We start from the raw sequence: 12,322 nt of genomic DNA on the forward strand, positions 1-12,322 counted from the left end.
TGGGTGTTATTTTAAGACGCCGCATCTTATGACTCATGTCGGGATACTTCAAGCTTGGGCGTATGACACACATCTATTATGACTCGACCTTTGGCTATAAAGGTGACACTTCTCATTCAAGGACAAAATATTGGCGCGTCCCATTCAACGGAAGCTTTTGATATCTGGTAACATCACTTCCTCCTCCACGTCTGTTTGCTTGACTAAGATAATATGTAGTTGAACACTGTGACAAATTTCCTAGGCATGGCGTCTGCATCGGCAAAAAGGTGCTTTGCAACATCCTCTCCATACGAAGCTAGAATTGGGTATTACCGAGCGATTCGACGTGGTAATCAAATCTTCGTATCCGGAACTACCGCTGTAGATCCCTGTTCTCCAGCGAGCGCACCACGAATTCTTCACGCAAATGATGCCCGACAACAGACACGTGTTGCATTAGAAGAATGTATCCGAGCTATCCGTGAGCTTGGGGGTACAGGGCCGGAGGATATTGTTCGCGTCAAGATGTTTGTTAGTCGCCATGAAAACTGCGAGGGTGTGGGCATAGGCTTTAGCGAGATTCTAGGGAAGCATAACAAAAGTGAGCACGGCTGTGTGGGAGTTGCAGCCACAATGATTGTGGTCAACGGGGGGTTCATCAATGAGGAGATGTTAGTTGAGATTGAAGTAGATGCTATTGTCGAGGGTGTTTGAATTTCAGTGAGCTTCAGGAACTGATCCTCGGACTAGAGAGCGCTATGAGAGTGTAACCTGTTCAAATACAATCGTCAATAGCTAGGCCACGGTACCCCAGAATCAACTAAAAAGTTGCAATGAGTTGGAAGATTTGTGAACCGACGCGCACGATAATTTTAGAGTCACCGACAGCGAGAGAAAGGACCTTTTCTGATTTGCAAGGGAGGCTGAGATCCTGCGACGCACGTAGATTTGCCGCGCTTGTGCAAGGGTGGCCATGAGTTAACGCACACAGCGAGTCTGGCTTTCGCAGCAACGGCCGTGATTGAGGCCTCAGTCATTGTACTAGTTGCCAGATTCGTGACATACCGAAGCAATCTGTTTGTTCCAGACTTGAAGTCGCCAGGAGTGATGGCAGAGAAAGAAAGACGGGACTCTAAAATCCCAGACCCCGGACTGCGGACCCCGGAAAAGAATCCAAGATACTCCGTAGTGCCTCGGGTCTTTTATTTAGATCGACATACGGTATGATACCGGTGGTTGGCTTAGAGAAAGCGGCATTTGACCCCGGGAACAGCCTAGGCAAGCGGGATGGCCCTGATCTCCACTTCCCCGCCCCCGGGATGCGGGGAACCTGTCGTTTTCGATTAACTCATGACTCTACACCACCGTGATCGATGTCTGCCGTACGCTATGGTCCTCCGATCCGATCTCACTGGACCCTCATAGGAACCATATTGTATATCAGGAAAATCCCAAAGATCATTCATACTGCTGCATTTCTAAAGAACCCCGAGTGCCCTTGATGTGACTAATTCATTTCAGGAGCCCACAGGAGGATTCACCTTGGAAAAGGGGGCTTCGTGGGGACAACTCTTGGCGGAGAACTGAAACTGGCCCCGGGGGTACCGTGGCGTCACCAATCGGGTATTTCTACTGCATCGAGAGGATTTTCTTGACGGGTGCTCATGCCATGTTGACTACGCATTCTCGGCAAACTGATTTCTCATCATTGAGTGGACAGCCAGAACGCAAAGTTGTCTTAGTTGGGCCTTCGTTCCTTTATACGTGAACGCCTCCCATACGTGGGCTTCACGCCTTTCTAGGAAGGTTGGTTGATTGGGGTTGATTCACGAGCGTCTAGCCATCGAATGTTCCCATCCGTTTTGCGGGCACCCCTTGGGGTATGGTTTACTCGAACCATCTACATCCGAGTTTCGCACTAGTGACAGGATGTATAAGTAGATCACCATCTCTTATTGGGAATTCTAGGCACAGGACTACTTTTTTCAATATCTATCAGGATTCAGATCGTAGAAACCTCAAGCTAATTTGGTGTCATGATGAATCTGTCAAAATATATCGTTATAAGCTGCCGCCTAGTTAGTCCGGGTACACGCGTCATGAAGACCACATTCTACCTACATTCAGGCGGAGGTTTTAACGAACCTGTGCCCTACATAGTCTGGGGGCCCACGGGCTATATTTCCTCCATCACAACTGGTTCTGGAATATACATGTGGGCATGCGTTCGGTACTCGATCGCGGCAAATTGATTCGATTAATCGCGCTTCTCACTGCTTCGTATCGCCGGGATATGTAAAATACCGCCGGCTCTGCTGGCCATTTCAGGGCTAGATGTGTGTCAATGATTCGTTGAATGACTGTTGAAGGTCAATCACAACTTAAATATAGGATCGCTTCTTCGGCTTTTCGAATCGCTTGCCCAAAGATTTTCATTACTCAAGTTCTTGCAATACCGATCTCCCTTCAGGATGGTCGAGATTACCAATGAATCAAGGGATCCCAATTCCGAGAATCTCAAATCAGATGCTTTGTTTGACGAGACTTCCCTGAGTGTCGAGGCACAAAGGCTAGAACGCTCAACTTTGCGCAGATTGGATTCAATTTTGATTCCGCTAACTCTGATGCTATACCTTCTGGCCTGGCTAGATCGAGCAAATGTGGGAAATGCGCGAGTTGTAAGTTTTTATCTCCTTCAATCCTCCACCGCACCCGGCTTACAATATTGATCATTCAGGCTGGCCTTGAAAAGGATCTCAACCTAAGTGACCATCAATACAAAACAGGCAAGTGAGATGCTTATAGGCTAGGGTACCATAGGAACACCATAATTAATGATCATCGCAGCTATTACTGTGACCTACGTCCCGTATATCCTCGCGGAACTTCCTTCCAATTTGCTGTTGAAAGCCGTGGGTCCACGAATTCTATTGCCCGTCCTGTGCACTGGCTGGGGAACTGTTACAGTGTTACAGTCCCAGATCCATAATTATGAAGGCTTCCTCGCATGTCGCTTCTTTCTAGGGCTCCTAGAGGGCGGATTATTCCCGGGAATTGTTCTTTACCTCGCTGGGTTTTATCGACGACATGAATTGCAGATGCGTATTGCATTTTTCTTTTCGGCAGCCTCTTTGAGCGGTGCATTTTCCGGTCTACTAGCCGCCGCGATCCAGCAGATGGATGGAATGCGCGGTCTCAGGGGCTGGCAGTGGATTTTCCTCCTCGAAGGGCTGTTCACGGTCTGTTTCGGTATCGTCTCATTCTTCCTACTACCCAATGGGCCGGATAGTGTCATGACATTCACTCCGCAACACATCGAACATTGCGTGGCTCGGTTACGCCTTGATCAAAATTTCCTGGAAAACGAGAAGGTGACTTGGAAAGAGGTTATCTCGGTCCTGGCCGATCTCCACGTTTGGGTAGCCTGCTTTGCGCTCTTTTGTAGCGGTTGCTGCTTGTTTGGGTTGGCATACTTTTCACCCTCAATTGTACAGGCCCTGGGGTATGGTAGCACAAAAACCCAGCTGATGACAGTGCCGCCGTATGCCTGTGCCTTCGTCGTTACCATGATATGCGCATTTTTTGCTGATCGGTATCGCCAACGAGGGCTTTGTGCATTCATTACCTTCGGTATTGCACTCATCGGTGCAGCACTGGCTCTCAACGCCAAAGGGACGGGCCAACGGTATGCTGCACTTGTACTACTTTTAACGGGAACCTTTGCCTGTGCACCATGCCTTATCAGTTGGGTTCCAAACAATACTGCTGGACATGTACGACGTGCAACCGCCGTGGCTATGGCATTTATTGCAACAAACACAGGCGGGATCTTGAGTACCTGGATCTATCCGAAGTCATCGGCACCCCACTTTCGAATGGGGACCATGGTCAATATCAGTGTGATTTCCACTGGGATGGCTCTGGTGGCAGGACAAGTCCTGCTGTTGAAGTGGCTGAACAATAGGAAGAGTGTGAGAGCCACAGATGAGGCGACAAGGGGGGAACCTATGACTCCCGAACAGCAACTCGCCATGTCGGGGGATCGCCATCCTGATTATCGGTACACTTACTAGTGAAAGGGATGAGGGGAAATATGATTGTCGGAGTCTACTGCTGAGAGAGGTTTCGAAATGCATCATGAAGACGTTGATTGAGGAAGAAGACTACACTAAGCTAAGAAACTATGGACTGAGGGAGACACCCAGCAATAACTTGCCAGGACGAACAGTATGAATGGGATGTGTATATCAGTATGGCTTTGGCCCAGGCGATCTGCTTGAAGTCCTATCACTTCTCCTCGCTGTGCTAGAAGTAGCCTCTTCCTCTTAGATAGCTTCCTTCCCATCTTCGGCGATTTGGACCGCCTTTATCACCATAGTTGTGTTTTGTTAATATAAACACATGCATCTCCGATAGAAACGAAGCTATTCCGACCGTGCAAAAGTCTTTACCTACCTAATTCCACTTGATGAACCTACAAAGCAACGGGGTTATCTCAGCAACGGAGTCAGACTCGGCGAGGGAGGTTTACCTTGGTAGAAGTGTGAAAGAGGCAGTGATTAAGGCAAGGAATAGGGGATGTGTGAAGGAGAAAAAGAAGGGAAGAAGGGAAGAAGGGAAGAAGAGAAAAATAGAAAAAGAATAGAAGAGAGTATTAACCGCGGACGCGTGGTCCGCTCCTCCTATCAGGGAGTCCTTTTGGAACGTTCTATGGCGCGAATACCCTCATTTGGATCATTTCTCCTGCCACGGAAATTGGAGGGGCGGCTTAGTCAGGGTCCTGGTAATTCGAGCCTTTTCATTGGCTCCAAAATCAGGCATCGATGGGTCATTCAGGCCTCACAACATGCCATTCTGCCACTTGAGCTTTGGCCGTGATACACCTTCGCGGGGCTAAGAAGAGACTTGAACCATCGTGGTGATTGTTCACTGCAACGTCTGTAAGCCCAACCCTATCCCCGAGACCCACTCCGTTGTTGTTTCCGCAAAGATCTGCAACTACAAGGGACTAGGTGTTTCCGCATCCTTGGCCACGCCTATCATGTTCTCAAAGTCCCGAATTGCTCAATGTCCTGCATGAAACACGTGCGTTTCTGCAGAGACTCCCCAGTCAGGGCGCTAAACGATCCATCGGACTCCCGACGGGCAAAGAGTCGCAATTAATCTAAAATATACTCGCCAAGATTCACACTCACACGTTCTGCATGACTGCATATGCAGCATGCTGATCACCTAGGACCGGGTCTGCTATAGCCAAACGCTATACCTGCACATCTTGCGCTAGCGATAAGAGTGTTACAATCGCAGCTTGCTGGGTATCTTGGCATTGTACCGGGTTGATGAATCGAAGAGAGATCGTTGCCTAAAGCGATGGGTTGCTCCGTCTAATCTACTCATTCTCCGTCAACGTCCGACATGTCCCATCACCAGGGTCTGAAGATGGAGATGCAGTTGAGCCCGGAAGACCGGCGGCGATGGTCCTCTTCTCCATCTCTCAGTATGTTATAAAAGGGACTCTTTGCTCCCAAGTTGAGGATTCTCATCAGCATCTTCCCGAGTTTCATCTTCATCTTCTTCATCTTTACACCATTTCGAACTGCAATCATGGGTTTCCTCAAGGTCCTCACTACGTCCCTTGCCACTCTGGGACTCGTCAATGCCGCTCAGATCCTGGCCGCCACTGATTCTGACGCGGTCGTTCCTAGCTCCTACATTGTTGTCATGAATGATGGCGTTAGCACCGCCGAGTTCGACAAGCACCGCACTTGGGCTGCCAGTGTTCATGCCCGTGTCACCAGACGCAACAGTGGCAAGACTGGACCAGGCAAGCATTTCAACATCAATGGCATGAAAGGATACAGTGGTACCTTCGATGAGAGTGCCATCAAAGACATTGCCAATGACCCGGCGGTATGACATTTTATTACCCACGTTCATTCCTCAAGAGAGTGTTGCAATCTGACTCGCGGTGAAAATATAGGTCAAGTACATCGAGCCGGACATGATTGTGAACGCGACCGCGAACGTGGTTCAGGCTAATGCTCCTTCATGGGGCCTAGCTCGCATCTCTAGCAAGTCCTCCGGTGCTACCGACTATGTCTATGACTCTACTGCTGGCGCAGGCATCGTGGTCTATGGTGTCGATACCGGTATTGAAATCGGGCACTCCGACTTTGGAGGCCGCGCTGTGTGGGGCGCCAACATGGTTGACAGTGACAACACTGACGGCAATGGCCATGGCACTCACACTGCATCGACTGCGGTGGGCACTAAGTACGGTGTTGCAAAGAAGGCCACTGTCGTTGCTGTCAAGGTTCTTGGTGCCGATGGTTCTGGAACTAACTCGGGAGTCATCGCTGGCATGGAATGGGCTGTTGCGGATGCAAAGTCCCGCGGTGTCACTGGAAAGGCTGTTATGAACATGTCTCTGGGTGGCTCCACTTCTCAGGCTATGAATGACGCCGCTTCCAATGTCGTCAAGTCTGGTATCTTCCTCTCCGTGGCTGCCGGAAATGAAGCCCAGGATGCGAAGAACAGCTCCCCTGCTTCCGCTGCAAATGTCTGCACCATCGCCGCTTCTAGCAGCACAGACGGCAGTGCTTCCTTCACCAACTACGGTTCCCTTGGTAAGCACTCCACTTCTCCCTGAGTGCGAAGTATACTGACGGTATTACTACAGTGGACCTCTATGCTCCTGGTGTGAGCATCACTGCCGCATACCCTGGTGGCAGCACAAAGAGCCTGTCTGGAACCTCTATGGCTGCTCCCCATGTTGCCGGTGTTGCCGCCTACCTGATGGCTCTCGAGGGTGTGACCGCTGACAAGGCTTGTGCCCGTATTGTCGAGCTCGCTATCTCGTCTATTGCCACCCGCCCGGCTAGCACTACTAGCAAGCTGCTGTTCAACGGTGTCACCGTCTAAATGGCCTCATGGCGTGGCGGATGATTACGGTATGGTGCCGTGAGTGGTCTATGCATATCTTCTTGGGCGATCTTTGACAAAGCCAACCTAAGCCATGTTTATGCATGTTGAGCGCTTATTTGATTATCCGGCTTCACATATTCTCCTTCAAGTTTGCAGAGATAGTTTATAAGTAGCTGCGAGTTCACGGTTATAACAGATTTCCTGTATATATTGTTCTGCAGTGAAGAAATTCTCCATAAATACTTCTGCGCTACTCGTTCTATGTAGATCTCCGCACCCCCCACAAATCCCAAAGCCTAACCCGCCCCAACCTAGAAGGGGCTGGGCTTTACGCCCGGTATCTAGGCCCATCGATGGGTTATAAGCCTAGGGTAGAAGGCCACTGGGCTTCGAATAATAGAAACATGCTCATACTTGGGAGATACATAAGTTGTAACAGAAAAGGATCATGGAAAATGGAGTTCACATATGTGCCTAACCCTTTTGTTGATGAGACCCTTTATCCTCATTAGACTTCCGTACGCACCGGAATTAGGTCGAATATCCCGACCCAGGCTCACACCGGACCTAACGTTGGGTTTACCGGATAACCTACACTCTATGTAGACCTCCGCAATGGGCCTGGTTGGGCCCGGACCTCAGGCCCATAGCCCAACCAGCAGTGGGCTATAAGCCCTACCTTCGAAGCCCAACTAAGCCCATGGCCCATTATGGGGGCCCCCCGACTCGCCCGACCCCCAGACAACCCCGACCAAGCTCAAGGAGAGGAAGAAGGCCAAGATAGACGCCTCTGATGCCGCAAACATGACTACCGCGACACGCAACTTCTGCCGCGGGGCGAAAGAGACCGTTGGGCTTGGGGAGGTGGTGGCGGAGGTCGTCTGAGTTGTCGAGGGGACGGCGTTCCTCTGTTATTTTATCCTTTCCTTCTCTCCGAGACTCTTCGCGAGGTGAGATGAATGAAAATGGAGCTTTTCAATAAACTGGGGGTGGAGGAGGTGTTCTTGGTCGCGTTCCTCTGGGCTTTTTGGCCGTTTTTGCTTCTCTCCGAGAACCTCAGCGAGGCGATATGAAGGTAGAAAACGAGTATTCTGTTTCTACGTTTGGTGGTCTTGGTGATTTTGGTGATTTTGGTATTTTGTTGTTTTGCTGTTTTGTTTTGCGTTTGTTTTTGGTGTTTCGTTGTTTTGTATCTTTATTTTTCGTTGGCTGGCTCTCTTCCGAGGGTACCATGCCTGAATACATACTGCCGCCGGCCATCTCGTCTTGGAAATGCATTTTGCTGTTTAATGTAGACCCCTTTACAGACATAGATCTTGTTGCTTCCCTCACGATCAGCAGCCCATATGATATGAGGTTGTACAAAAATTTTTGGCTGTGGTCAAAGATTGGATTTCTGAGTGCACTCAGAAATTATACTCGAGTGCGGGACGATGAAACGGAGACGAGAGGTAGCCTCGTCGTCTCTAGTCCGCGTGACGCCGATGTTGTAACAGTAGACCCATTTCCGGATCCCTCTATCTCATCACCTAGTTGTATCACTCCTAAGTTGATTGAGCTCCACTTGCCAGTCATTCCATGGCCCAAAACAGCAGACGAATCGCGCAAGACGGACTAAGAAGGAAAGAACGCCACTTACAATCTCTAACTCGTATCACGCTGTCGCTATAGAAGTAGTACCTAGTTCGCCTAGGCATTCTATCCCGCCTTCTACGCCAATCGATCGTGAAACTAACGTAGATTTCAGTCATAAGGGTCAGGATTTGCGCAAATCTCTGAAATACCTGCGACAACACGACGGACTAGTGTAGGTCGAGGGGGGTGGATTGTTTGCATATAGACCACCGGCGTCGCCTCACAGCAAATATTCCAAAGCTGTAGGCTGTTCTAGAGATTTTGCGGTCATCGCGAAGGAAGCGTCACTATATTCTCGTAAACTCGCGGACTGAGTAACTATAGGCCGACGCGAATCGCAGCCGAGGTAGAGTCTGGGCACTCAAGTACGCTGAGTGGTCTGATCCCGTTCATCTTCGGTTCCAAAATAATACGAGCGTCCTCCATTAATGTAGATAAGGCTCTCACGCGGAGTGTGCGCCCCCAAGGCAGATTTGGTGCCCTGCTACAAAGGGGGCTGATGCACCTTTATCAGTTATATTCGCGGAACTTCAACTATCGACCGGCCGATTGACATATGAGGTGGTTCACCTGCACGCTAATGTCGCGGATCAAGGGGGAAATTGCCCAATCTCGAGCACAATAGTCGAGCCCAGTGGTCCTCCAGGAGCTGAGGGAAACAGGGCCGAAAGAAGGAGGGTAGCGCAGATTGCAGTCGTCGGATCGCAGAAGAGCCGACGAGCCCGACATGCAAAAGGAGGTGGCGGAGCTTAGGGGCTCGCTGACCCGGGTCAATGGCAAAAATGCCTTACCTGCGAGACGTAGGAGAAAGAAGGCGAAAAAGAAGATTGGCGCTGTTGGATGGAGGGGGAAGAGCAGGGGAATATATGCAACCACGCATGAGGAGGCATGAGGACAAAGAGCGCTAAACCTAAGGAGTCAAAGCTAAGCCTAACATGGTAATTTGCAGTACACATCCGATATGGTGTAAATAATCTAGGGGGGCAGCGGAAAGGCCATAGTGATGTGTGGTGTTTCAGGTGATACTCGTGGTGTTTCCGTATAGACCGGGTTTCCCTAGAACTGATGAGGACTAGTGCTAGTTATCTCAATACTAATTAGCGATTATAGATAGCTTTTCCTTCTTCATTCATTCAAGTTACAGCAAAAGCAAAGACGCGAGGCCCAGAGCAAATCATCCACTTAAAATCAAGAACGTAAGACCAGAGCGAGGCTACAAATTTTTTTATCACATATTGCCCATTATGCAATCTTCACTTGCATAGAGTGAGCCTCGGGATGACCCCTTCGTATGAGTTTGGGCGGAGGACTCCTTTGAATGGGTGGGAGATGCCTCCCTTGCCTTCCGCAGAAGGTAGACAAGCAGGCCAAGAACTTTGGCATACTTGCCGTCGGCGACGATAACCGAAAAAGCAGACCACTATTCGAGTGTTAGACAAAGGCAATTCGCTAGGAAATAAAGAAAATAACCTTTGATCTTTCGTTGATCTTAAGGAAAAAAAAACATTGCGAGTCCGCCGCCATACCGTACACGGTACAGTTTTGTTTCTTTTCTTGTCGTCGAAGTCGGTGCACCATGCCTTTAAACCGATTAGAATCTAGGTAGTGCAAGCAATATCATTCATCCTAAGAGATACTAACCCATATAGGCAAGGCATTGGGACATTCCCTTACCAGCATTACCCTCCCCCTTTGCCTCCACAACGACAACGTTCACTGCGGTGTCGTTGGGATTGCCGTACCAGACTGCATAGTCTGGTTTTCCGACTAGGTTCATGTCCCGCTTCTCAAACTTAACAGGAAGCACCCAGTGGCGCTCTGTCTGAATGGCAATCGCTTGGCCGGCGTCGGGCTGGCCACATGTCACGATGTCATGCGCATATATGAGTAGAAGGTCGAGCGTCCAACGACTGGTTGCTTCGTTCATCGGACTGTCAGAGCGGGCGGCGTCAACCTTTTTCATGACACTCTGGAGCTCCGTCGGAATCGGACATGATGGGACGTTGGCGAGCTCGTCGTCCCCGCTGGCTGGTTTGAGGTTGAGAATTTGTCCGACTTGCTGCATTGTAAGGTCATGAGCTGCCAGCGACGGCAGCTTTTTTTGGCCGCCTTTGTCTTGCCATACTTCTCTCTGAATTCGTCGTGTGTGAGATTCCCATCAAGGAAGTCTTGCGCAATCTGGGATATTTCTTCGACTTCACGCCTGTCCGATCTAAATATCAGATCAATAAACTTCTGTCGAAGGTTGCATTTAGATGGCATGATGGATTTTGGGATGCATGAGATGAAAGTTTTGATGGATAGGACAAAGGGAGATGGCGGTGGTTTAAGAGGGAAAGAGTTTATAAAGGAGAGGAACTCCAGAGGCTAAGTCAGAGGCTTAGTTGTCCCGTCACCTGAATAGATTGCCCCGTCGCCTGAATAGGTATGTCCCAATTCGGCTTAGTAGCTCAACAGGTGACAATCATTTTATCGTTAGGCTACCACACTTATCAGGTAGATGAAGTCATTGACAGACAGGCCATCGTAGGCTATTCACACCTATTGCGAAGACGAAAAGGACGTTTATGATAATTTCGTCATATAAGGTAGCCTTTAGGCTACGACGTCCACCACGAAAACTACCACTACAACGCACAATGTTAAGGTAACTGTTTGTTAAGGCAGTACTTTTTGACTAGGTGAATAATGATACGAGAGGGATACGTAGTTAGAACGAGGGGTATTCGATTCTATATTGGTTATAAGACTGAATCTTGCCTTCCCTATCTATATAGGTATCTTCCTTTTATGATTTAGTTTCCCCGCTTCTCGGAACCGGATTATCTTAGTTCTATCCCGTTATCGTAGGGTATTCGGAAGAGTCTCCTCTATCTAAGAAAAAGGGAGCCTAAGGTAAGATAGTATAATAAAGTAATACCGTAATAACTATCCCCTCTTCTCTATAAAACCTATCCTAGGTTTTTAGGTTAAATAAAGGGAAGTATAAGTTATAAGGTAAGAAGGGTTCCTATCGAGTTTATTCTTTTCTCTATCTTTTAGAGCCTCGTTAGTATAGCTATAATAGTAGCTAATAGGCGGGATACTAACGATCTAGTATCGGAACTAGAACTAATCTAATACCTAGGCTATTTATATTCTAACTTAAAGTCCTTTAATACTACTAAAGGGGAAGTTTTCTCTATCTTCTACTAATATAATATAATCGTATCTATTCTTTATAAACGATATTATATAGATAAGAAGACTTATAATATAGTATGTTTTTAGGCCTTAATCGTAATAGATCCCTATCTAGGGGATTATTAATCTAACTATCCCTACTCCTAATCTAACTACCCCTGCCTAAATCTTTAGGTATTAATGCCTAATAGTGCCTAAATAATCATATGACTTCTAAATATATTTTTTTCTACTACTTAAATATTATATGACCCCTTATTTTCTGCCACTTAAATTCCTAGATCATAGAATTCGAGTTTATATAGTGAAAGATATACTATTATATCCTACTTAGCGTAGACGATAATTTCCGACCCGCCCTTATATAACTAGCCCGCTTAATTAATATATATATCCTTATATTATATCTTATAGCTACTCTACCGCTACCGTAAGAGAAAGCCCTCTTTATACGAATAAATTATAGCGCTATAGACCCTATATATATTCTCCGCGTCTATACTTTATATCTAAATATTACGTATTATATTAGCCGTCCGATAGTAGCTAAGTAATTCACCTATAGATAGGAGTTTACTATAGCGCCTAAGGTACTAAA

General features: G+C 47.9%; 4 protein-coding genes across 4 annotated transcripts; 3 read left to right on the plus strand and 1 right to left on the minus strand.

Moving 5' to 3' along the window:
• Nucleotides 1–246: 246 nt before the first annotated feature.
• N7457_005062 (YjgH family protein) lies at nucleotides 247–696 on the plus strand (the record flags this gene model as incomplete). Its single annotated transcript, XM_057176107.1, has 1 exon — nucleotides 247–696. One exon carries the CDS (start codon nucleotides 247–249, stop codon nucleotides 694–696), a length of 450 nt encoding a protein of 149 aa, XP_057033154.1.
• Nucleotides 697–2,453: 1,757 nt separating this feature from the next.
• N7457_005063 (major facilitator superfamily domain-containing protein) lies at nucleotides 2,454–3,946 on the plus strand (the record flags this gene model as incomplete). The annotated part of the gene is made up of 4 exons (XM_057176108.1): nucleotides 2,454–2,660; nucleotides 2,769–2,772; nucleotides 2,830–3,667; nucleotides 3,805–3,946. 4 exons carry the CDS (start codon nucleotides 2,454–2,456, stop codon nucleotides 3,944–3,946), a joined length of 1,191 nt encoding a protein of 396 aa, XP_057033155.1.
• A 1,640-nt stretch (nucleotides 3,947–5,586) lies between these two features.
• N7457_005064 (S8 family peptidase) lies at nucleotides 5,587–6,903 on the plus strand (the record flags this gene model as incomplete). Its single annotated transcript, XM_057176109.1, has 3 exons — nucleotides 5,587–5,892; nucleotides 5,963–6,608; nucleotides 6,662–6,903. The coding sequence occupies 3 exons, from the start codon at nucleotides 5,587–5,589 to the stop codon at nucleotides 6,901–6,903; spliced, it is 1,194 nt and encodes a 397-aa protein (XP_057033156.1).
• Nucleotides 6,904–9,769: 2,866 nt separating this feature from the next.
• On the minus strand, nucleotides 9,770–10,606 carry N7457_005065 (uncharacterized protein; the record flags this gene model as incomplete). Its single annotated transcript, XM_057176110.1, has 3 exons — nucleotides 9,770–9,961; nucleotides 10,012–10,121; nucleotides 10,183–10,606. 3 exons carry the CDS (start codon nucleotides 10,604–10,606, stop codon nucleotides 9,770–9,772), a joined length of 726 nt encoding a protein of 241 aa, XP_057033157.1.
• Between the last annotated feature and the right edge of the window lie 1,716 nt (nucleotides 10,607–12,322).

Source organism: Penicillium paradoxum (genome assembly GCF_028828445.1).
Source record: "Penicillium paradoxum strain IBT 22861 chromosome Unknown utg000004l_segment0_segment0, whole genome shotgun sequence".
In the NCBI taxonomy this organism is placed as follows: Eukaryota; Fungi; Ascomycota; class Eurotiomycetes; order Eurotiales; family Aspergillaceae; genus Penicillium; species Penicillium paradoxum.